Source organism: Pyxicephalus adspersus, chromosome 4, assembly GCF_032062135.1.
Source record: "Pyxicephalus adspersus chromosome 4, UCB_Pads_2.0, whole genome shotgun sequence".
In the NCBI taxonomy this organism is placed as follows: domain Eukaryota; kingdom Metazoa; phylum Chordata; class Amphibia; order Anura; family Pyxicephalidae; genus Pyxicephalus; species Pyxicephalus adspersus.
Genome location: NC_092861.1, coordinates 64,536,570 through 64,563,891, shown reverse-complemented (window position 1 = coordinate 64,563,891; position 27,322 = coordinate 64,536,570). Strand labels below are relative to the sequence as shown.

General features: G+C 36.0%; 1 protein-coding gene across 1 annotated transcript in view; it reads left to right on the top strand.

The window, feature by feature from the left end:
* The window catches only part of DST (dystonin), a 278,032-nt gene that overhangs the window by 183,806 nt on the left and 66,904 nt on the right, over positions 1–27,322 (top strand). The window contains exons 40-44 of the mRNA XM_072410183.1: positions 1,821–2,053; positions 3,720–3,849; positions 7,994–8,193; positions 11,529–12,024; positions 13,413–14,881. Of these exons, the coding sequence (XP_072266284.1) occupies positions 1,821–2,053; positions 3,720–3,849; positions 7,994–8,193; positions 11,529–12,024; positions 13,413–14,881 (2,528 nt within the window). The remainder of the gene's footprint in view (positions 1–1,820; positions 2,054–3,719; positions 3,850–7,993; positions 8,194–11,528; positions 12,025–13,412; positions 14,882–27,322) is intronic.

Below are 27,322 nucleotides of genomic sequence, written 5' to 3'. Positions count from 1 at the left end.
GGACTTAAAATATACAACTCTCAACCTCTCTAGATGCCTTTAATGTGAAATTGTTATTTCTCAAAGATTACAGGGTTAGAACCAGAAACATCTGCTAGAACCAGAAACACCTGCTCACATTTTACATTAGCCTGGTAGCCCACCAAAATATGTTCTCATAGAAGAAAACTAAGATTTGAATGTCTGTTGTGTGTATTATTTTTCTTACATTGCTTATAGATACAAAGATTGATGAGAGTTTGTTGAAACATGCTTTTGCTGCTTGTTTAAAATATGTAATACTTATCCTGTCAGGGCACAAGTTCATTATAAAGTTACCAAGGTCTGGTCTAAAATAATTTTAAAATAACATGTATGCTAAAAACCAGGCAGTATGTGTGCCCATAATTACCCTTAGCAAATGTCAGTGGGCAATAGAGACACTATCATTTTTCAATAGAATATTCTCTAGGCTTAGCAGCTACAGCTGAAGACTTAAAATTAACTTGGCCAAGAAGGAACATCTCCTGGATAGTCTCATCTCAGGGGAGGCTAAAGCTAAGGGGCTCCACACAGATAGAAATAAAGACTGATACTAGAGCTTTTAGGCATCATAAGTATACTTCAGTACTGTTATTACCTTAGAAATATTTCATGTGAAGTGTTTTAGGTGATGCATTCTTATACAGTTCCTCCTGTTAATTTTTCTCAAATACCACTAGATGGAGATGTTGTTGTGTCAGTACAAAAAACTAACTGCTGAGTCTTGTGACTTGTCAACAGAACTGCTGGTTTAGAAAGCCTTACAAATCTTTCCATTTTCAGGATGAGGCAGTGAATATGCTGTTGTGTTTTAGCTAGCTAATAATCAAGGTTTTAATAATTTACAAATTATCCAAAATCAAACTTTTACATATTCAGCTACAAATACAAATACAATAATACTAATGGAGCAATAATAGTTGCTTACAACTACCATGTTGCCCTATTGCTGTAGACAATTTGAGTTTATTGATTTAATGATCTACTAGCACTCATCCTTTTTTTCTTATATTTTTTCCCTAATACAGTAGGAAAATATTATAAGGAAGCACCATACTCAACAATGGCTTACGAATAATTTAAACAAATGAATATAGCCATTTCAATAGAGTTTACTGCCTTAATGTATACACAATCGTGCTATCATATACCCGAAGGCTAGTTTGCATACCCCAAGTATTGTATTTCTTTACCTAGGGAAACCCATAAAAAATATGGGGAGAATTGAGTTCCAGTCACTTTGCTCTGCTAGTATTAGAAGCATTAATACCTGCTTTTTTTATATAGTGGTATTGCAAACCATCTTCTCTCAATCATACAATGAGTTAAAAAAAATAAATTCACATACAACTTGAAAAAGTTCTTTATTGAAATAAAACACATTCTTACCTATTTTAAAAATAAAGTTTTTTTAATGTTCCCAGAAGTAGGTTCATGTTAATCATGTTTCTAGCATTGTAAATCCACATCAATCACAGCAAGCTATTCTGTGGAAATGTTGCACCCAAGGATTTCCTGCAGTACTGGGCTGTGAAATTTGTTGAAGCTATATAAAGCATTATAGTTTTTTAAAAAGCTCCTGAATTTAAATCTCATCCCTGGTTACATTTTATTAAAGAACATTTCATGTCAACTTAATTTACTATCTGTGTTAAAATGATTTACACTATTGAAGCTTTTACTTTTCATTTTTGTCATAGAATCCCATCATTAGTGTTCATTGTATTTTTATTATAGTTACATAAAAAACAGATATGGATAAGTGTGAATTTATTTTAAATTTTTGTCTTGTTCTGTAGAATTGGCTGTAGTACAGAAAGGGATGGCAGATGTTAATGAAGGCTATGAACATTTGGGAAAATTGCTGAAAAATAAAATCAGTGAACTGGAAGATCGCCTTTCTCAGCTGCAACAGATCCAGGATGAAAGCAGCTTAGTGGTACAGTGGCTTGAGAAAATGCACTCAACTGCCACATCATGGGAAGCCCCTACAGATAGCGAATCGATGCGAGCCCATGTTGAGCAGCATAAGGTACTATATAGTTTACCGGTTTTGATTCTAACATGTAATACAAAAGGTGTACACAGATCTCATTTGGTTGTGTGTGCAACAAGCACGGAACACATGAATGCCCCTAGCTATCCTCTGTAATGGCTAATCTGCAAATCTCCAAAATAATTGTATTACTAAAATGTGGAAAAGCAAGCATGTAGAGATGTGAAAGTTACAGAACATACTTTCAGGTGAACATTTTTGTTACACAGTATCATTGGGTCTGATTTATTAAAGCTCTCCAAGGCTGGAGAGGATTGAAAACATTGGCTAAGAAATAGCAAATTACTTTTAAGAGAGTCATTCCAGGTTTGCTGGATCACCCAGCTTCACTTATGAAAGTGTATCTTCTCCAGCCTTGAAGAGCTTTAATAAATCAGCTCACTGTGTTTATTAACAGTGTTTATCTAACAGTATTTCTTAAGGTGAATTTCCACAATGTTTTAAGCATTTACTTCAATACTTTAGTTATTAGGTTAAATATGAAAATGTAATTACAAAAAAATGCACTTTATTTTTCTGTAAATATATAAATGTTTATGAAGGGGTTAATTAAAATGCAAACATTTGTATAATCACTGAAGCAGATCTGTCTGATATGCACAATGTGAATAATACCTGCTAATGCTGACTTAATGCTTTAGCAGAGGTTAATCTTTGTGCAAATCTCCTTTTTGGCAGCTGCTCAAATTTATTCACTAATGTAACTAATGTATAACTCAATTAGTGAAATCCTTCTTTGCACATGATTAACTTCTATACAGGCTAAATTAGCTGTAAAGCAGCCGTTGTAAATAGTAGAACATCCACTGCACGCTATATTACTACTGGGAAGAAGTGTGGACACTCCCAGACATGTTGACATTGAGTCCACAAAACTACACAGTGCTATACGGAATACTGAATGTACGTTGCCCTGTTACCTTTACTGAACATTAATGTTTTAAACTGTTATTGCAATACTGTGTTACACAACTGTTGGTAATGTTGCTGTTGGCTATGGCCCACATGTCCTTAAAGGGGTTTTCTACAGGAAATTAAATTTGTACTGCTCTTTCTCTTCATTGACATACTAGTTCTTATTGCATATTTCCTATAACACCAGTGGGACCTTTTTTTAAACAAAGCAATCAAAAAGCTAACTTGGTCAAATCCACTCAGTCACCCCACCACTGGTGTAAGGTCAGTGCCTGTTTTACCAGATTAGCATTTTCCCCAAACATGACCAATATTCCATGCTCTCAGATCCTATAATAGTCCGCTTTATTAACTCCTACTATAGGTTCAAGACTTACACCTATCAGATTAACTGTTCTTACTATTTATCCGAAAATGCTTAGGCAGTGATTATAATGTGCCTTTTCTGGTATGTGTTAATAAAGCACACATTTATGGGCAATAATGCACAATAATTGCTGGTCATTTCCATAGAATTTGTACTTTGTTTACTATTACCTAGCAGACTGAAGTCTATCAATAAATTGTGCTCACTCAATATCATATGGGATAGAAACAATGACAGATTTTACCAACAGATGACACTAAAAATACAGGGTTTCTAGTCATTAATTAACAAGTAGTAGGAAGAAGAAGTATTTGTATTGAAAAATGTTTTTCAGTTCTGCTCTTGTTTGTCATGTTTTAGGTGTTTGCAGCAGAAGTAAAACAGAATGAAAGCAAAGTGGAAGCATTGAAAGACAAGCTGAAAAGTTTCATAGAGAACAATCCGGGTTCACCTGATATTCAACACTGGGAGGACATGGCAAAAAAAATAGGTATATTTGACTTGCTGAAACACCTTCAGACAATCCCTTGGAAAGTAAACACCCATAAGTTTAGTGATTAAAAACATGTTAAATATATTTGAAAGGTACTACCAGCATACATTAATGAACAGGAATGTTTATTTATATAAATTTACAATTCCTTGCACAGAAATATCAGACTGTGGAAAGGTGTACACTGTGAACTAATCAGGCTTTATTGAATTTACAATGGAAAAAAAAAAAATTCTGTGACGCAAGGCTTCATCAGTCTACACATCCTAACGCCAAATACCCCTGCATTGAAGAAAGATACAATTAAACAGTTATGTCTGTCTTTTTACACTATTTCTTTTAATCCCTGTTACAAGATTTGGATTCTTGGAAATTGAAAATTAAAACAGATCTTTAGCCTCATAACACAAACACTCTTTTTATAGATCATTTTTTGACACTGCAGTATTTTTCTAACTAAGGTAGGGATAGAACATAAAAAAACTGCCTTCTCACTAACCAACCATGGATATATTTAAAAGCCAAAGAAAATATTAATACCTTTTATATATTCTGATACTATGTGCCAGCTAAAATCACACTTTTTTAAAAGGGAGAATTAGGTGAATGCTAGGACTTTAAATAGATTTGATTAGGTTGAGCGAAACCCTAACACTGCTTCCACATATTAGATCAGGGGTGTCAAACTCTGGCCCGGGGGTCAAATCTCGCCCCCAACATCCTTTTTTCAGAACTGCAGCTGGTCGGCCGCTGCATTGAAATAGCACCGCTACTACAATTTCGGCATCACTCACATCTGTTGACCAGCGGGCTCTGCCTATGCATGGCCCCACATTGGACTGTATTAAAGACGCAAATAATGCTGGGAATTGTAGTAGCAGCGTTATTTCAATGAAGAGGGAGCTTCAGCGGCAGCCCACTCAATAAGATTTAGCCCTGCATTGGCCGTGTGCGGCATTTCCAGCACTCCCCCGCAGCTATACTTTACCTTGCTACTCCAAGGCATGGGCTTGAATGGTTGGATTTTCATAGAAGAATATTGTTATTATTATTGTTAGCCTGTGCAAAAAGGTTACAATTGAAATTTAACTCAGAAGGCTACAAATAGAGAAAGAGGCATAAGATTTTTTCCTAAATAAAATAAAAAAGAAAATGTATGCCCTCTTTCTCTATTATAGGCTTGTTTCAGATTGAATGTTAAGCAAAACCTCTTTGTTTCCATATGAAAAGGGTTTATATCTAATGAGACGGAAACATTTCCTCAATTTTTTCAGTAAATTTTAAGGTTGGTCGGCAACTTTGTCTAAGTTTTTAATTTTGGCCATCTGTGTATTTGAGTTTGATACCCCTGTATTAGATGATCAGTGACAAATTCCCCCATATTAGTCTGACTCTGGTTCTCATACTCTGCAGGGGTGCTGTATATTATAGTGTGCAGTCGGCAAACTTTTAACCCCCCTGTTTACTAAAATCAGCAAAAAACCCTTACCCATTTTAACACTAATTTTTGGGCAAACTAAAAACGTACTCTGAACCTCTTCTGCTGAGAATGTCTCAATGTCTGAATCTCTCCAAACAGTTTTTCAGTAATCTCTGTTATCAGTTGTCCTCTGCCACTGCTGACAGCACAAGAAGTTACAACCTCAGCACTTTTGTTTTGTGTATGTGTTTGTGCAGGCAATGCTTTGAGACTTCACTGAATGTAAGTTTATCAGAAGTCTGTGTGAAATAAAAACCATGACAGCAATATTATAAACAGGGACTTTTGTTAGTTTTCAGTACTCCTTCTCACACACCGTTTATGTATAGCAAGTCCTGGACAGGCTTTATTTGCATGCACACAGCAGCAGGAAATGCCAGCCACATAAAGTTGATACTAAATGATTGACTGGACAGAAGGCAAATAGCTGAGACAGGAGGGCCAGGGGAGCACAGACAGTGAGGAGTGGCTGGGTAATACTATTAGTCCATCAGACCGGGGGTGGGCTCAAGGTACCTGCTGCAGCTTCTAATGCTTGTGTGGAAGTCACAGTGTTCAGGGAAAAGGGAGTGATCACTTCCAGCACAGTAGAAGGTTACCTACCAGTGTGCAAAATAAATTGTAGACCTGAAGTTTAGCTTTTGTTTATCGGTATTATATGGAGAATAATATATTATATGATAAAAAATACAGTTAAAATACATATATAGTACTGTTGTCACCCATTGGGATGTCCAAAGCCCCATGCAGCTCCAATCTTGGTCCTCCTAGTCTAACCTACATTAGCAATACCATTACCACATTGTTTTTTTTTTTTTTTTTTATCGCCAATCATTACCTGCTTCACTGTGTAAGAAGGATTATTGACTAATAATCAGCCATTGTCTCTTTTTATGCACTGTGGCCCAGATAAATTGAGAAGCACCCCTGTCATTTGACTTAACATTAGTTACTTGGACATGACATGTAGATGGCACATGCTATAGCTGTTGCTAAAAGAAACTGGGGGAATTTTCTGAGCTCCCAAATGAGACATATCACCATTTACCATTGTAATTTGTAATATGGGATTTATATAGAATACCAGTTTATTAGAATATATGAAAAGAATAATCCTGAAAAGACAGATATGTATAAATTGTCAGGCCAAATTTCATAGATTTATTTACACTGTGATGTATTAGCTTAATCCACAGACAGAGCTGTAGTGAATCCAATATGCTGAGCACAGAACTGGTTATATACAGTGAATACAGGAACTGACCAAGATAAATGATGAACTGCACAAATCCAAGCTGTTATAAAAAAGCATGGTCATGGCAGTTATTGGAATAGACATCCACTGTCTATAATTTTCTGTGTTAAATTCCAGTACACAGGACTCTCCCAAATTGCGTCCCACATCTTCTGACCAGAGGAAATGTAATGTGCATATTCAGCCTTTTACATTTTATACTAATGCTGGGTATGAACTTTAATGGCATTGATGAGTAATTACATAATTGTAGGGTAAACTTTGTGTATGTGACCACCATGCCTACATCTAGGACTGGTATCTGCTTCAAAAAAATATACATAAATAGAAAATAGAAAATATAGTTTTTAATTTTCAAAACCGGTTACCATGAAAGCTACGTTTTATGAGGCACATATAGATTTTTAATCTAGGTCATAAACCCTCCTGATTTTTTTCCCTACTTGTTGCAGTGTTATAAATAAATCTAATGTCTTTTGGTAATGAAAATTAGATTATTAGGCTGATTTACAAAAGGAGTGAAGAATCTTTATTAAATAAAATTATGCAAATATTCATTCCATTTATCCAGTCATTTTAACAGTATCTTCATATGACTGGGTATTTGAAGTGAAGAAAAGTTCATGTTTCAAATTGGAGATTTAAAGTTACCATTCACACATTTTTTATGTTAAGATTTTCGATTTTGATAAATCAGCTTCATTATTTGTTTAATGAATGTGCTTATGCCAGATGGTCAAGGCTATGTTGACCTTTCCTGAAGGGCAATGATTACCAATCACAACTGTCAGAATAATTCATTATTGTAAGTGGAAATGTTTCAGCTTTTTGCCCCCCCCCCCCCTTTTGCACCTCCTGGCTCTAGTAGTTCTTTATTTTAAGAACAGAATATGTATGTGCATATTAAATGTGTTTGTATAATTTATTGTAATCGAATAAGGTAAATAAAGTATATGTAAAACCAATTTTTCCAATGGAAACAACACTGTTCAAGTAGACAATATATTCAAATTGTTTAAAAGCATAATTGTCGTTAGTAGTAAAAGGGATTCCAAAGAATTTCGAAGCAAACAAGTCACAAATCATAAGTAGCAACATTTCAGCTGCAAGTTATAAAATAACAGTTGGCTTGCAGTGGGTAACATCCCTATTCTTGTCTTTTGAAACTTAAAGTTAAATTTTGTGTTGTCCCTTCTCCAAAACACGTCCCCTATCACTAATTACTGCCATTGGGAGAAAAAAACAAAATTCCCTTTTTTTTACTCACCATGCTCCAGTGCCAAATCTTCTGTGTACAGGAATCTGTGTGCTTTTTCAGATATTGCCCAAGGATGGACTTTTAGATTATCTGTCAATATCTCCTGTTTGTTGTTTCTAATAGTTTTCAATTTGTCTTGGTTCTGCAGAATCTTCCTGGGCAGAGGTCACCAAGAAGACAGCTGAAAGGCAGCAAATCTTGGAAGAATCATCAAATGACCTGGCCCAGTTTCAAGCTGCTGAGGCCCAGTTAAAGCAATGGCTTGTGGAGAAAGAACTCATGGCAAGTGTACTTGGACCACTTTCAATCGACCCTAATATGCTGAAAACTCAAAAACAGCAAGTTCAGGTAAGTCAAGCATTTGCAGCACACATCTGATGAATTTTGTACAGATTTATCAAGTTCATTCTTTCATTTTCTGCCAAGAACATGTCACATGTGTTGTTTCTCATTATTTGGTGTAGGGAGATGTAAAGCTTCCTTTAACAGTTAGTGTATTAAAAAGCAGACATATCTTTGATGATGAGGGAGTCCTGGACTCTCTGTGCTTTCTGTCTGTGCTCAGCAGGTCATCATTACTATTTAAAAGGAGCCAAGAAAATAGTGTAAATATATGTGTCACTGGTAAAAATTGCAAAGTGCACATTCTTAAGGTGCTTATACCTAAACACAATAGCTGGTAATATGCAGGAGATCAATTAAAGTATTAATGCCATATAACCCAAAATATCAATAACCCTATTTTTCTACTGTACACTTCCTGGTTATCTCACATTGTTTGTGAACTACATATCTAGATTTTGCAATAAATATTGTATAACTCTTTACCCTGAAACCACAATTGTAGTAGTCACAGAATATTATCTTGTGATTCGTTTTAGAGTTGTGATTTAGGTTTTTCTTTTCCTAATGCTGAGGTGGCAGTAAGTGTAGCATTTGGCCACGTTATCTCAGTGAAAACAGTCTTAGTATACAAAACATTACTGTGTACCCAGCCTTTGCTGACATCAGATCACTAAGCAAATGTTAAGACAGAATAAAGATAATAGACTCTGAACCCATATTAGTCGGCATTAGCAGCTTCTAAATATCTGTCCAAGCAGACCTCTTTTAAAGGGAAACTGTTGAAAATGCTACATATCTAACTGTGACTTCAATATTTCCTATTTCACTAATCTGGAACAAATGTAGAAAGCAAGTAAAGCCAAAGCTCCCCATCTGAATTCTTATTTTTTTATGTATTAAATCCTGCGTATTACCATGAGCAAGCAAGCAAACAGTATTTTAAAAATAAGATGTTGCTAATGGTATCTTTATTTTCCCTCACAACCACTTTACATGGTAAAGATGCGTTTGTTAAAAAAACAAACAAAACAAAAACTTAATATAGCTAATGAAAATAAATAAAAGTTCATGATGACTGTTCTGATTAGGTTATTACTAAATATAAAAATATCTCTAACTTTGGAAACACATAGCTTCAGTAAATATTTGGTTTGGATAGGTAACTCACACAAGCAAATGTAGAATCAAACATAGGTTATAACATACCACTTGAGATGGAACTAAACTGAAATATTAAAAAATTGCAACCCAGACAGGCAACTTAATGCAAGAGGGACATGCTATGCGAACGCATGTGTACAATCCTGTCATACCTCCTGCGCACATGCATGGGAGTTATATATCATTCCAGTCTGACCAATCAAGATGGCTGCAGAGCTCAAACCTGGATTAGAATTCAGTTAAGATGTCGGTCAGCACTCTTGTTAAAGTTAGCATAGGCAGCTTTACCCACTCCTAATGCCTTTTATATACACAAAAATATAACTCCCTTATTCACTCACTCCCTTCCCTTTCTGCATTTTCTCTGCTTTTTTTGGTGAAAGTAACCTATATCTTTTTAATATCATGGGTATTTCCTATCCTTGCATTCTGTTTGTTTTTAAATAAAAATTGAGTACATCTTGTGTACTTCAAAATGTTTTACCTTAACCATTGTCTACCAGTTTTGTTGACATGATGTAAATAGTGGAAGCTACCCAGACCTATTTTGTTCTTACTATTCTTTCTATTTTCTAATTGATGTATGTTACTATTCTGTTTCTGTTCATATATAAATCATTTGTACCCCTCTGAGACTATTAATAAAACTCGGATCTAAAAAAACCTACCTAACCACAAACTGGGCTACCAGATTTTGCACAAATGTTGATGTACACACATACATATAAAGCTTCAATATCAATGGGTGCCCTGATAGCTATTTGTACATTGTAAAATTGGATTTGTCATCATGAAAATTACCTAAATTGGCAGACCCAAAAAATTGTATAACTATAATATAGAAAAAAATATTTCCACTGTTTCGTGGCAATATTGAACGACACAGTTCTAAATTATACACATCACTAAAATGAGTAATGATTTTGTCTGTTGCTTTACACTTTGGCCATAACTGCATCATTCCATTAAAACAAAAATACCCCCCCTGTGTTTCCTGTGGGGTGATTCAGTAGTGAATAACAGCTCTCGTATGATTTTGTTACACGTAGTCTATATTGTTCTGTGTTTCTAATGTGAGCACACCGTTTTTTAGTTTAGCTTACTTTGTCTTTGGCTGTCATGCCATAGATATGTGTTTCATCTGCAGCATAACAATGTTTTCTGCATCCCTAAACCCCCCAGATGTATGTCTACAAATTAGTAAATGTGTTTCACATGAGCTCATCCTCTGCAATTTTTAATGCTACTTGTGATCTGCCACAAACACTAGACGTTCAACAAATATTCCTTTCATTGGTTCCTAAAAGCTCACCACAACAAGTACAGTGACTCATTAGATGTTTTTGTGATGGCTAGCACTGGACATATATTGTAAAAATGGTTGTGGAAAACTCATCTGGATTTGGTTATCCTTGTGCTTATTTGATACAGTGCAAGTTTTGGGGGTTGGTTTATTAAAGAGACTTTTTAAATAGCTTAGTGAGTAAGGTAAAGTAAAGGAAATCTGTGCTCTCCTCTATCATCCAATCCAAAAAATCCTGTTTTTTATATTTTGCTTTACATTTGATTAGGTAAATGAGTTACCACAGTTCCAATGCATTGGGCCCGATTTATTAAAGCTATCCAGGGCTGGAGGATACACTTTCATCAGTGAAGCTAGGTGATCCTGCAAACCTGCATGGATTTCCTCAATGTCATTTGCTATTTGCTAGCAAATGTTTTGAATCCTGAACCAGATCTATTCCAAGTTTGCTGGATCACCCAGCTTCACTATTAAAAGTCTATCCTCTCCAGCCTTGAAAAGCTTTATTAAATCAGAGCCATTCACTTAGCTAAATGAATATTCTGTACTTTTTTAGTAAATAGCATAGTTAAAGCAAACAACCAGTCAAAATTCACAGTTCCCATGTGCCAGTTGTCTAAAATTGGAATTATATTTAATAAATTGTGAACTCACATTTGCTTATGAAATCCTATTGACACAAGTGATCTGTTGATTTTTAATAATGTTTGGTTCTACTGTATATCATATTGTTAGTGATACTGAGCAAAGATCTTTAAAACTGTCACATTAGCAAAGATCCAGAGATTGTTGTGAGATTTTTTATTCTTTGTTAGGCTGACCTGCCGAAACTGTGTTTTAAATTGTAAAGCTCTTTTTTTCTTTGTTGTGATAGATTCTTCTGAAAGAGTTTGATGCTCGAAAGCAACAGTATGAACAACTTAACAGTACAGGGCAGAGAATTCTAAGCCGACCAGGAGAGCTTTCTCCCTGTGATGAGGCTGTAAAGGAGCAGTTGGCAGCTGTGGCATGTAAATGGGAGAACCTGAGCGGACAATTGAATGACAGATGTGACAGAATTGACCAAGCTATTGTGAAAAGCACTGACTACCAAAGCCTTTTAAATGGCCTTTCTGAAAAACTAAGTGCCTTGAATAACAAACTGAAGAGCAATATGGCAGTAAGCTCTCACCCTGATGCTGTAAAACAGAAGATGGACAATGCAAAGAAGGTACAGGAAGAACTAGACCTGGAGATGGCCAACATTGACTGCGCTAAAGCCCTTTGTGACGAGCTGTCACATCTTGTGGTGGAGGAGTACTTGAAAGCTGAACTGAAAAGACAAATGGACATGATTATAAAGCCATTCATGGACTTGAAAGAAAAAGCAGGTTAGTTTCATGCCCTCCAACAAAATCTTTAGACAGATTTTTTAAATGCCTAAATGCTGATGTGACTTCAGTGATTTACATAGTGCTCCAAAAATAATGCATCAAATACTAACACAAACAAAGCTGGTGAGTCAACAGAGTGAACAAATTCCATTAGGTTGGGAAAAAAGAATACTTTTTAGGTCCCTGTAGTAAGGCCATTATGAAATACATCAAAAATAGTTTCCAAAAAACATACATACATTCACTAAAGTATTCCTAATTCCTAAAGTTCCTAATAAAACATTCCGCAGCTTAATTGCCGTGAACAGAAAGAGTCTGATAAAATCAGAAGCTAGCTCATATTTCAGACAACACTAGTCAGCTAGATTTATTCATACAAGTTTTACACCATGCTGGATTTAGGAATACAGTTAGATAATCACATATTTCCTTAGATACCCTGCTAATTTATTCCTCCATCTAGGAAAGGAGATCAGTCATCTTAAAGGGGACCTAAACTGAGAAAAAATGACTAGGAGGTAGTATTATTTACCAGAATAGCAATATCTCTTTTGCCAAATAACTTACTCCCTGGCTTCCGGTGACTTTTTGTTTCCGCACTAAACATGCAGATGTGCCATGTAGTTTAGTTGCCACACATAGAGCCTGTGGGCCAGAGTTTGACACCCCTGCTTTATACAGTCACATGAAAACTTTCTTATTATGTGACACATTACTCTGCATTTATTGGAGTAATGTTCCTACCATTATGGCTAAACAAGCTTTTATAATTTGTGAATTGCTGGTTGTGGCTTTACCTGTATCAAATGCACAATGGGTACAAACTGCTGTTCCTTTAATTTACAAAAGCATAGTAATGACTGCCCAGGAGCAGTTAATACCACATTCGTCCCTTGCAGCAGCTGCAAGAAAGCAAGCATTTCTGCTTTACCATTGCCAAGTAATAAATTATTGATATATTGAACAATTCCTAAACCATTTTTCTAGCCCACCAAATGAATGTATGTTACGGTCTTCATCACAGACATTCTAGCAGCTACATGTCCTGGTAAATTTATTTCCAATACCTATTTAATATTCCACTTTCTGGCACAATACATATCAATAACATATAGCTACCGGTATGTATCGTAAGCATTTTGTTTTAGGTAAAATGGCCAAGTGCATTTTGACTGTAGGTATTCTAATTAGGTAACTGGGAGGCTACAACACTTTAAATCTGAAATCTGAGTACCCAATTTTTTCAAATATTAATGTGTGAAACACCAAACAACCAAGTTAAATCCATAAGATCCATAGGGCATAACATAATTTAATGTATATTGTGTGTGTGTATATGTATGTGTGTTTTTGTCCCTATTAACAACATATATTTTAACCCACAGGTTGTCAGGTTGAACAGTTGCAGTCTGCATTTGCTAGTTCTCAAAAATTCCATCAGATGTCTGAAGATTTTCAGACTTGGATGGAGAGCAAGAAAAAAATGCAAAACGAGGCAGCACCTATCTCAGCCAAGCTTGAGGTCTTGGAGTCATTAATCAAAGAGACAAAACAAGCACAGAGTGCAGTGAATGCCCAACATGGTGCCTATGAAAAGATCATAACAGAGGGTGAGAATCTTTTACAAAAAACAGAAGGGGAAGAGAAGTCAAAACTTCAGTCCCATCTCTCAATGCTTAAATCTAGCTGGGAAGACATTAATAAAAAAGTGTTAGAAAGGGAAAACAATTTATTGGATTGCCAGCACAAAGCTATGAAATACAGAGACATTGTTGATAACATACAGCCTTGGATTGAAGAGTATCAAAATAAAGTATTTTCAGTTAAACTTTCCACAGACCCCGCAGCAATAGAAAATGCAATTGGAGAAGTAAAAGCTCTACAAAAGAGTGTTGACAAGCAGCGTGGAATGGTGGAAATGTTAAACAGTGCAGCAGATAGTTTATTAAACTCATGTGAAACAGATCAAGACATAGTTAAAGAAGAGAGTGCAATGTTGAATGTTAAGGTAGAATCACTTATTGATAGTTTACATAATAAAAGAGACTCCCTTGAGAACATGGCACTGCGGCTCAAAGACTTTCAAGAATCTGTTAAAGAAGCTGAGAAGCAACTGGCTATGGCTCAGGAGCACATAGATGTACATGAGACTCTTGGTACCCAAGCCTGTAGTAACAAGCATCTAACAATCATGCAAACGCAACAGAAAGCCCTTCAAAGTCTACAGCCACAAATACAGCATTCTGTAAAATTGGCCCAAGAGATTGTAGTAGATGCCACAGATGCTGAGGGTGTTTCTGATCTACTCCTTCAAGTCGAATCCCTCCAGCAGAAGCACAACACTATCAGCCAACAAGTAAACGAAAAATGTTCCTTCTTAGAAACTAAGTTACAAGGAATTGGACATTTTCAAAATAGTATTCGAGAGATGTTTTCTCAGTTTGCAGAATTAGATGACGAGCTTGACAGTATGTCACCAGTTGCAAGGGATATGAATACACTACAGGCTCAGAAAAAGGACATTGGCAAATTCATACAGAAGCTGGGAGACCTTATAACAACGAATGATAATGCTAACAAGACCTGCAAGATGATGTTGACCTCTGAAACATCTCCTGATCTTGTTGGCATTAAAAGGGACCTAGAAGCATTGAGAAAACAATGCAGTAAACTGCTGGATCGGGCAAAATGTAGAGAAGAGAACATTGATGGAACTGTTACCAGAATGAAAGACTTTTACAACACATTGAAAGATTTTGTTGATGAAGTTGGGAAAGTAGAAGAACATGAAGAATCACAAGGTCCTGTTGGAATGGAAACTGAAGTCATCAATCAGCAACTATCCATTTTTACGGTAAGATAGTAAAAGTTAATGTGTCATATTAAACTTGGTAAACTACAACATTTTTTAACTGGATATGATCTAATTATCATTTGTCTTGATTGTGCATTGCTTTATACCAGGGGTCATCAAACTTTTTTGGTCCCTAGGCCATTTCAGGGGTGGGCAGGAGAACACCAGGTCGGACTCTCTCTCGAGACCTGCCCTAATGGTTCTGCCCCCCACCAGAAACACACCCTGAAAGGAATTCCCTATTTACCACGGCTGGTGTTAACTCTTCCGCTGCCGGGGTAAATAGGGAACATTCCCTCTCCTCAGTATGCATTGTGGAGGAGAGGGATTTCCCTTCAGGGAGCCACAGCAAGAGGAGGCTCAAGAGCCGCATGCTGCTCTGGCGGCTCCGGCTCCAGTAGTTTGTTCCGGATCTGATTTAGATCTGAGAAAATCTGTTTTATTGGGTAGGTGAGCCTGTTGTGTGAAATAAGCATATAATGACCATCCTCTACTAATAAACTGTTTTCTAATTTGTTAACTATGTGGTAGAATATTAATGTTTGCTTTGGGATTACTCTTATAAAATGTTAGTAGTAATTCCTAAGAGAAATACATTTCTTGGTTGCAGTTTAGCATGTCGCTGAGTACTAAAATTATTTTGTCACTAATTCTACAAATCTGTCTAATAATTAGGCTTTTGTGCTTAGTTCCCAGAAGTGCTGTATTTAATGATAGTTTTAAAGAATTCAGCTTCATTTTCTCAAAATCAGGCTTCGGGTCCAAAGTACATGGATGTGTATGAGATCACAGTGCATTTGCGGTTCAGACTTAGCAGGAGAAGTATAGTAAAAATAAGGCTTCTGGTATTTTAGTGATGAATCAGCATGACTCTTGGATTAGTTTCAAAGCTGGGGGATTGCAAATATTTATAGCAGAGTTTCACAGCAAGATGTGATAGCAAGTATTATTTGAAGAGTAGAGATCAGCTACATGAAGGTTATTCATTGTCAAGAGGAAAATATATTTCATTGACTGAACATTATCACTCAGAGTCCCACCATCCTGTGAACCTTCCTTTATTGTAAGCAAACCCTTCCTACCGAAATACTTGTAAGATAGTCTTTTAAAACATATAAAGGACGGAGTGTGGGCTGAAGATATGGGTTCAAACACAGTCCGTCCTGCACTTTTTTTATTAGTTCATGAATTTGTTGAATAAGGTACATGTAACCATTTCACAATATTGGCTGAACTGTATATGGTCTATGTTTGGCTTTGTGCAAATCAAGAAGAATTAAAGCTTTTGTGGTTAACTTCATACTCCAAGCAACTTGCCAGTTCTCACCTAAAATATGACTGCGTGGCTGTTGTAAATTTTGCTTGATATATATATATATATATATATATATATAGTATGGAGAAAGATCATTTCTAACTTGCGTGTCTTTTATTGCATTTTGGCAACAGTTGACTTTGAGGTGGCCATGTGTACAAACACCAAATATGGTTGTAGCCCTTCAAGAAATACAAAAACAAAGTGTAGACTCTCCACATATTATACTATAAAGCCACAAAACTGCTGGTAAAGCTTAAATGAATACAGTTGCTGAAAAGAATAGGCTTTAGCTTGTAGTAAAAAAAATGGAAACTCAAATTGTGCCACTTCTAAAAATGCCTGGCTGTAGTACTGATGCAATTGGTTTATTATTTTCACTGACCAACAAATGGAGTGGACGGCGAACTTTAGAAAAAGGTCTGCAGTGACAGCCCCAATTTTCCCCCCAAGTCAAGTGTACATTAAATCAAATAAATCTGCATCATGCTCCACAGCATACCTAAAGGAATCCATAATGGGGCTGGGATAGTGCTGCATATGCACTGCAGATAGTGCCCACAAAGTATAAAGATTTCAGGCAAATTTGGACATATAACCCAAAAACCCCTTCTACCCAAATCTACACTAGCATCACATTTTCCCTCTTTTAGTTCTTCTTTAAGAAGGTGCAGAACAGGTAGGACCTGTATACCAGATACATTTCATATTTATTATTCACTGCTGGTTAGAATTCTTCTTTTCTTTTCTATTTTTTGATTGGAAAATTAGCAAGAGGAGTCTAAATGTTTACTATGCACAGGAAAAGCAGGGACGCTTTTGTCTATTTTTTCCCCCGGTATTGAGCATTTTGGTGTTGTAACACAGCTTCTCCCATATAAACCACAACTAAAATCCTGATACTGAAGATATGGCTAACATTGAATTAAATGTTTCCTATGATACTCTTTTGTCTGATGCATTATACCTTTTAGCTGTGGCTATACTTTTTTAATGTGTACTGGTTGATTAAAATAAGTAGACTTTATAGTCAGTTTTACCAACACCTAACAGTCTGAATTGTTTATATAAAGCAAATACTGACCATCAGGTCTTATTTTCTGTAATTGCTACCATGTGAGGTCCTCCAGTAGGTCACATAAATTATCCTTTGATGTAAATTGTATTGCATTTGTTCACACTCACACATTTTTAGTCCTAGGTATTTCTAGAAAGGATGTGACATTTTACATTTTCAAAACACCTCTCAATGTTTCCTGCCCGTTTCTCTGTTTTCCATATAGATATATTTCTCGTGTTACCACAACCCGTTAATCTTGCAGTTTGTTTTCATCCATTTGGAAGAGCTTTACTGATGAAGCTGAGCATTGTAAGTTTAAATAAGGACAGGAGAGGAAATGTGAACAAGCATAAAGTGGGGGAGAGGAGAATTTGGAATAATGAAGTCACTGGACTTTAAAGTACAAACAGCAGTTAATATAATTATACGTCACAACTTCTGTATTGCATTCTTTCACTAAATTCTCTGTCTTTACATCAGTTAGAAGGCTTCCTCTTTTCAGGGAATGGAGATTCTTAAAAAAAAGGATTAAAACGATTAACATTCAGACGTTTAAAAATTTTCCACCCATCCAGAAGTTATTTGCCCACAGCCCACTACTGAACCACACTATTAACTTACCACTTGGCCCTGATGACTTTTTCCGAATAAGTGCATGGTGTCAAATTTAATATCCCTCACACAGTGATTCTTAGCTGGTAAAGTGAACCTACCATTGAGAGAATATGAAAGCTGCCATTGATGAAGAAAATAAATGCTAATTGTCTGAATATAAAGTTGATCTTTCAGTGTTAATAGTTTCATTTATACATCAAAAACAAACATGCAGATAACTGTGTGAATAGGCAATAAATCAAACACCCGAGCCGTTTAGTTATTTTGGTGTCACGCTCAACCTTTCTCTTTCTAGCACTAGATTTCCACTGCCATCAAAGCCAAAAGGCAGTTATCTGGATTGGTCTGAGCATTTTAATGCCATAGCATTTTTAAATTGACAATCAAGTTTGGGATTTTATTGAAGTACATTTTCTGAAATACACAATACTTTCCAATGGCTTACCAGGCATATTAAGTATTAAATTTCTGCACACAGTGCTGTCTTTTAGTCAAAGAACAAACTTCCCACCAGCTGAATTCTATAAATGAGTAGGAGAATTTATAAATGAGAATGTATGCTCTGTCTTGCATTTTTCTTTTCTTTATATGTTAAAAAAGATATTTTAGAGACAATAGAGTGTTCCTTACAATAAAGTAACATATATATGTGTATATATATAAATAAATATATATAAATATATATTTTTATATATATATATGTTTATAAAGTACCCTGTCAACAAAGTGCCAGAAGGAAATGATGGCCCCTCAAGGTTTTGTGTAAACTAGTTGCTGAGAGCTAACCAAGGCACCAGGTTTAAAAACCCAAGTACAGATGACAATTAACACAATTAATACCACCATTCTGCCCTTTATACTAGTATTTGATCCAATAATGGCACATGTGACAATAATAGTCTTATAAAGAAGGGAGTCTGATAGTCACCTAACATTCCCTGATAAAGAATCTTTTGGGTCCTTTGTTTTGATTAGGAGTCTTTGATCCTCCACCAGATTCACTGCTTTATGAGGAGACCCCAAGGAGTTATATAGTAGTAATTAACAGACCCAAAAAAGCTGTGGAAAAAAGTGTTGAAAGATTTTAAAAGAAAATAATAAACTATCACCACAACTTTGCGACATTATCTATAAACATGCAGCTGCCAAAGGCTATAGTTCATAGCAGTGTTTCTTGATGATGTGCCTCCAAAACACTATGGCTCCGCTGTTCTCTTCTTTGTGACAACAACAAAAAAGGATTTGATGATACAGTGACTCTTTATTGCAGTTACACTTCTTGAAGTATTTTTATGCAATGCTTATTAACTAATTTGCTTGTGAATGTGAGGACAGGAAGGAAACTGGTAAAGTTGTAACTGCTGTGTGTTTATTAAAAACAATTAAATGTATTTTGGAATACAGCTAATATGAATACCTCACTTTGTTCTCGATATCAGCTACCTATAACCCTGTGCATAGCAGAACTAGAGGCAGGGGTAATAATCTAACCCAATCAGACTATTCTGTGCACGGACTTTATAGAACCATTAAACACGCTAAGAGGAAGGATGCGCTCATAATTCAGCCAACCCAAACAGAACATCTTCATCCTCCTCATCCTTAGGTTTCACCTACCACAGCAGCATGCGAATTATCACGCCAAGGGCTACTTAGTGTGCTTCTATTTGACTGTTGTCTTTTATTTCTTTTAGCACATTGTTTTTGTCTTTCTGACCGAAAATAATTTTGATTAATAGGGTGTGTATATGTGTGTGCATATCTAACCTACACCTAGCAGGGTGCGTCTCAGTTTAGTGTTCTTTGTGTTTGTCTTTTTCTGGTTTCCTGGTAAATATTGGACCTTAGTTAGGACTTAGTAGGACCTTAGGTCTGTGACTTGATCTTTTTAGAACAACCTGTAGCACAGAAAAGTTTAAAAAAAAACGATGGCTACAGATAACTTGGGGAAGGATCCCTCATAGGGTTGCCACCTGGCCATTTTAGGTGTAAAAATCATTAAAAGTGTAATATTAGTAATAAACAACAACTACCCTAACCACACATTACTACCAGTGCAGCATTTTTTGAGAATAAGGACAATTGTTGCCTTTTTTATTTGAAAACTAATTCACTTTTCCATTTTAAAAATGGTATTTATACAACATATATTTTCAATTCTCCTAAATGATCTAAATATCTTATAAAGGATGAAGCTTCTGACCTTCATATCTCTCTGGAAATGATTTCATTTTGCACGTGTGTCTGTAAAGGTGTTAGCACTGCAGTTTGTTCTATTTACACAATAAAATAATTGTTTGATGAAAATGTAGGCGTTGTACAGTTGTTTGCCTGTCAATATTTAGCTCCGGTTGTAACCTTGGCAGTTTAATCCCGAAAGATTGTCCTCCTTGGTGTTTTTTGTTACAAGTCGCTGACATAAATTCATGTTTGTCTCCTCATTCCCACAAATATTAATGCAAGTAGTGCCCTGCTCTGTAATGGCAATTACATTTAATCATAGAGTTGCTGAACTTGTAATTGGCTTACAAAATCCGTTTCTAGATGGATGATTAACAATTTTTTAACCCTGAATTGTGATAATAACATCAAAAATACGGTTGAAAAGTAAGCATTCTCTAAGTGGGCAAATTTCAAAAATGATAATGCCTAACATTTCACAACTTTTTTTCCTAAAATTCCAAGAATAGAATTACTGTGTAATGAAGCCAAAAAATATCAAATATTTGTAAATAATTGCTTAAGATTTCCATAAATTAGTTTGTATTGTGTTATTATTTGTGATGGTTAATATGTTAGTGAAATTATTTGGGTATGTTAAAGATGCACTCAAGTTAAACACAATTTCGCTATCCAGCTATGGGACCTAATTATTATGATATTTTGTCATGCCCAGTACACTGGAAGTGAGATTGGGGATCTTCAGCCAGTCAGGCCATGCACGCAATTTACTCTAGGCAAATCATTGGTTTCTGAGTCGACCATGCACAGTGGTCAACACAGAATTTTTAAAGTGGGACTAAACCCCCCCAAAAAATGCACACTTACCTTTAATCTCGCAGATCAGTCTATCTGTTGGAAGGTTTCTTCCATGGTGTCCCAAGTTATCCTGGTATCCGTCTGCAGCCTAGCGCACAGGAAGTTCCGGGCGCCGACATCTTCTCTCTTTTTTGGGGTTTTTATGTAGATTGGAAAAAAAGATTGCTGATCTCACTGTGCATGTGTGAGATTGGCAATTTTTTTTCCATTGTTGAAAGGGCTCCTTCTCCAGAGACTAGGGCATGCGCAGAAGGAGCCCTTTTTTCAATGGAAAAAAAAATTTCACAGTGAGATCAGCAATCTTTCAGAAGGAGCAGCCAAGAGCATCCTAGGATGCGTGACAATCAAGACTTAAAAATTACCTTCTATAAAAATGTTTACCCCTTTATGTAAAGTATAAATTCTGAGTTTAGGTCTGCTTTAGAATAGGTGGGATGAAGCTGTAGGCAAGTGGCAGCCCTTGTATTGTAACCCAACTCTTCACTAACTACCCAAAAATAGTCGGGTGGTTACTAAAACGTGTCAGGTGGTCTACTTAGCTAAAACGGGCTGGAGAGAACGCTGCATGCAGTATATATGTGAATGGTTGGTTGGTTGGTATGTGTGTGGCACATATTGTGCACACACAAGTGGTGGCATATAAAATGTATACTGCCTGTAGGTAGCCAGTGGCACACAACATGTTTGCGTGGCCAATTCTAAAGAAAGCAATATTTTAGCCTAGAGTATAATAAGAATTATTGTCACATTCTGAAGATCTGAGATGTCATGAGAAGTGTCAGAATTACTGCCATTTGTATTGGTGTCAATCCAGTATAAATCTCTGAAATGAAATGACTCTGTCGCTTTGTTAAATAAATAAACCAGAACCTACAAAAGAAATGGCTTTATATTCATAGGAAACAATACCCATGCTTCTAGTATTTGCCATTTTTAGCAAAGCAACAGACTATTCACATCTGACACACTGTCTACTGCTTCTTTTACCTGGTAACCTGCTGTGCACTGTGGTTTACCTCTGCCAGCTCCTACATCAGTGCAGGACACACTAGTGATGTGCAGGTCAGTAAAAAGAAACCACTGAGCGTAACAGGCAATTTTGGCTTCTTTTACAAGTCTTGACATTTTACATTTTGTAACCACATTGCTTTGACAATAGGAATGAGATTTACCCGTGTCTGACTCATAAAGAATGCTGCAGTGCAATGATATAAAATATATTGGTCCCTTACTATCCTGGATTTCTTCTTCTTTCTGTGAGATTGACACTTTTTTCTTTTTCTTTTTACATTCCATGCAAATGCTTGAGTTTGGGCATGCGTAGAAGGAGCAGCCCAAAGCCTCCTGGAATACTTGATGTATGTATCTCAGCAGGCTCCAGGATTCTAATTCAGTCTTTACCACCTCGGTCCCCTCCTTTAAATTAAAAAAAAACGTATTAAAGAAACAAAAATGTTTATCATTTTACAAATAGGGTTTATAAAGTCCTTCTTTATAATGTTTAAAATATCATGATTGGGCAGCATTAGGCAATATTTGTATTTATTCTGCTACCTAGTTATTTTTCCTTAAAAAAAAAAACAAAACATGCAGTTCTGTAGCTTTATAACAAATTGATTCTTCCAAACCTCATGCCAAACTGGATTTGCCACAAGCATTTTTTTCTGGTTCACCTGAACCTTCCTCATTCGTAGAGGAACTGGTTTTCCTATGTCCAGTTTGACACAAGGGTTATGCTGAGTCTAGTGTGAATCACTTTAACTGCTTAGGTATGTATTTGATTAACAAAGTCAACAGGAGAAAAATCTGATGCATGCTATTATAATAGATAATATCATAATAATAACTATAGATTGATTTGTTCCTTGTGAATACTCAGCAAAAATATTGGCATCTAGTTTACTGGAATCAATAACACCTTCTAATTGCGGTCTATTGAACGTGCACAGGTTATATAACAACCTTGTAAGTCCAATAAAAATGACATTTTAGAATACAACAGTTCTAAATAAAGCAGGTATGGTGTTAATGTTATTTACTTTTCTTTCACATGATACTAAAAACACCCTAACAGTATGTGGTTTACCAATAGGTTAAAGTAAGTTTATTGCTTTTATTCAACCTCATATCCATATGTATAGCTACCAAAGATAGAATGGTTTAAATGTTCGTAAATCATCAAAATTTAGCTTAACATGTAACAGAAATATAAAGCAGGAAGCTTTGTGAATACATACAGAAAACCTATTCACAATCTAATACAATTTACAATTTAAGTTTGTAGTAGACACCAGTATGTGTGTGTGTGTGTGTGTGTGTGTGTGTGTGTGTGTGTGTGTTTGCCCACAATAAACCTACAGCTTGCCCTTGGTGCAATGTACACAAAATAACAGAAAAGGGAAAACATCATCACTGTTCTTTTATAATCTAATTAGCTGGGAAGACATGAATGGGCAGAGGTGCATATATGACCCTGTCTGGCAGTTCAGTTGTGTGAATTGTAACACAGTCCTTACAGAATTACAGGTAAAAAAGTTTCCATATAAATTATGTATTTAGTTGTATTTAGAGTTCTGCTTTAGGTAACATTTAGCATTTTTTGTAATATATTGACGCTATAGAGAAAAATTATATTGCTAGCATTTTGTAATGGCATAGTTCTGTCTCTATGATTTGCAGAAAATTGTTTTAAGGAAAGAAAGGTCATGCTGACATACAGCTAACAGAAGATCTTTCTAAGTGAAACTATTGAATGTCTTTCGGGTTTATTGTTGAGCTGGTTATCTGCATGTTGTTCCTTTTTAGGAGAACTCCTATGTGAGTATTTTGCTCTATAAAGATAGAATACCTACATGGCTAAATATTAGTTATGTCCCCTCCCTTTAGGAGTCCTTCAGTTAAGGAAATTAATGAGCATTTGTACCTCCAGTATCTGAGAAAAATGTATGACTGATGATTTCCATATATTTTACAACTGGGAAATCCTGTGGAACATAATGCTTCAATGCAAGACTTTGCTAGGGACCGAATTATAAATAGACATAAAATCAATGTGTTTGCATCGCATTCGAAAGGAGTTCCCTTAGAAGAGAAAAGAATTTGTGGGAAAGCCAAAAACTAATATACTTTTTAAACACTCATATGTCGTTATATTCAGTCCATGCAGATATCTGTTGAGTCTGCCGAAAAAAGATACATGTGCCAGTCTTCACTACCACTTTATAGGATTCAGAAGTGTATACTGGAGAGGCAGTGCTAATTTATTAAGAATAGGAAGTTGGTTACAAACACATTTTAATATGTGCAATCTCTAGACAGTCTGCTTTTTTCTAGCCTTACCAGTAATATTTTCTCTATATTTTGGAACTATATATTTCATTACCATAATTTACAGTTTTGCCCATTTTCACACACATAACATTAACCAGGTATGTAATGTAGGAGCCCACATCAATAGGCACTTTTTAGTTATTGGTAAATCTAAACATGTCATTTGCTGAAACTTTGAAATGCGCTGCTAAGCTTTTCCAGAGTTATCTGCAGAGATAGGTAAAAAGAATGCCTGGGCTGCACCCCCCACCCCTTGGTGTCTCTTAGCTGTACTGTTGCTCAGTTAGGCAGCTACAATCATTAACTGACCAATAGGATGCTTGGAGACAGAAAGTAATGGGCTAAGCTGGACTTTTACAAAATGTTAGATATTGCCTACATTTTAGCTATCTGTATCTCCAACTTTATGGCTCATACTAACATCAGTTTTTACTGAACTTATCCATTGATTGTGTTTTTTTCACTAGTGTACATAGCTTTAGTATTGCAGAGGTATCATATGGAACATATGTAGGTGTAAGAACTTATAACAACCAAAAGCAATAACTGACACAGTACAGTAAATCTGATGGCTAAATCAGCACTTCTGAAAAAACATACTGTATACTGTGTGTTTTTGGGTGTGTTATATTGGGATTTATTACCTAACTTAAAACATGCACAGATATACTTATTACATTAAATGTAAAGTACACAAAATCCCATTTTTAAGTAGACAGATTTTTTCCCTCTAATGCTGTCATTACTGGATGACATAACAATGATGTGAAGTCCCACACAGACATGTTGTATTAGTCTGGAAGGCTGCTTGGCCATGACACCATAATTAGACTCCCAGTCTATTTACCCATTGTCACAAATCCCAAAGGGGACCCATTACTATATCTTTAACAAAGAAAACATAAAACATTCTTTTATCTCACAGTCATGGAAAAGCTTGTACAGAATTTTATAATGTGTATATTTTTGTTGTGTGATATACTTAAGGTCATCACTAAATGACAATGCTGGACCCCAGGACACACACTAGATTTTCACCATCATTCGTCCAGGGAAACAGTCATGTAACGTGTACATAAATTTAGTATATTCCTCTTTCTTTTAGCAGGTATATTTTTAGATACAGTTGACTCTATGGGCCTGATATATTAAAGCTTTACAAGGCTGGAGAAGATGCACTTTCATCAGTGAATCTGGGTGATCCAGCAAATCAGGGTCAACATACATTTTTGAGTACTTATTTAACAACACACTATGGTTCATTTTTGTGTGTGTTAACTGTAATACCTTCACTTATTCACTCTCTTGGTGTATGGTAAATATATAATTTACGTGTTCAGTTTGATGAATGCCAACATTCAAAACCAGATAAATCTAGAAAGCTTTTCCTTTCCCATACTCACTGCCAATGCTGCACAAAAATCCTTAAAAATGTTATTAACCTTACCCAATTCATCTTTGTGGACTACAGAACACCCCCCTATGTTATAGAGATGAGAAGATTGTGATCCCCTTTGAGCTACAGTTAGTGATATAAATATGGACTTTGTAGTTGATAATATTAACGGGGAGAAATATGTGTCCTAACACAGTTCCTGACCTAGAAGGACAGGCTGCCCCTCCATAGATATAGACAATCATTCAGCATTCTCACTCTAGGAAAGTTTGTTACAAAATCACAGGTGAAAATAAAAGTAAAAAAAATGTAACTACCGCATCAAACAAATGGTAACTTCTTGTCTAGAGTTTAGATTTTATCAGATACAAAAGCAGTGAATAGGAAAAATGATTGTCAGGGTTTACATAAACTTTGGGCTTAGTCTACATGGACGTTTTCCCCAGCATTCAACCTGAGGCTTTAAAAGCCCATCTTTAAAATTCCTATGCATTCTAAAGGGCTAATCTACACCAGGACATTTCCTTAAGGCGCATTTATGAGCGTTATCTATAATGTTACTTGCAACATTTAAAAAATTGAAACATGGGGTTAACGCTGGAAAATGCCCAAAAAGGTTTCAATGGGGCTTTTCGTGTTTATAAGCACTTGAAATGTAAACGCATTAAAAACGTGGGATAGAAGTAGAGAAGTTTTCCAGCATTTTAAAGGCAAGCTTTAAAACGCTAATAAAAGTGCATATAAACGCAGTAGGAACGTTTACATGCGTTTTTAAAAACGTCCGTGTAGACCCAGCCTATGTTTGTTACTTTGCATCACTATTTGTATGCAGTAAACTGTGCAATTCTATTAGTTTGCTGTATTCACATCCATTTCTAACACATTCAATGCCTTTAATCATCACATTCATGTTGCAGTTTGCCAGATTGCAGATTCATACATCTAAATTAGGATAGTATTAGTTCCTTAGATAAGTATCAGCTCTGTTTCTCTCTGCATTGTTTAGGCAGCCTGCATGAAGACAAAGCACGTAGTCAAAGTAAATGGTGAAGTCACAATAAATTGGAGCTGTGTGGGGCAGGAAACATACGGGGCAGTGCTAAGAGGTCACTCACCTACCAATAGAGTAATAGCTGGGAGCACGAATGGGATAGTAGCAGATGTTGCTTAAGGAATCAGAAGGGCGTTTCTTGAGCTCTGTGCTAGGAGCTTGTCTGTCAGTTGTGGCGAAGGCAGGCAGAGCTGTACAGCTTATCACAGACACTGGATTGTACACAGCACAAAGCTGGCGTTTCTCAAGCTCTCCCTATTTTTTTTTTTTCTATTTGACGCATTGGATAAAACTGTGAATTGCCTTTACTTTGACAGCGCTGACAGATCTATATGCCTTCAGATGGATGTTAATATTTGAAGTATTTTACTGCTCTCACAATAATTTTATGAAGATCTCAGGGAATAATTGAAAAATAAGACTTTTATGAAAGAGCCACGGGACCTGCCAACAAAGTCTTTTTATGGGGAGTTTGATATACGTGCCACGACAGCCAGAAGTGTGCAGTGAGAACGAGCAAACTGTTGTTTGGATCAGGAGCATCTTTTGTCAGGCAGGAATACATATCGGTATCTGTAACTGAAGACTCAAGATACTGCTTTAGTTCTGCTGAATTTCTATGCCATGGCTTTGGA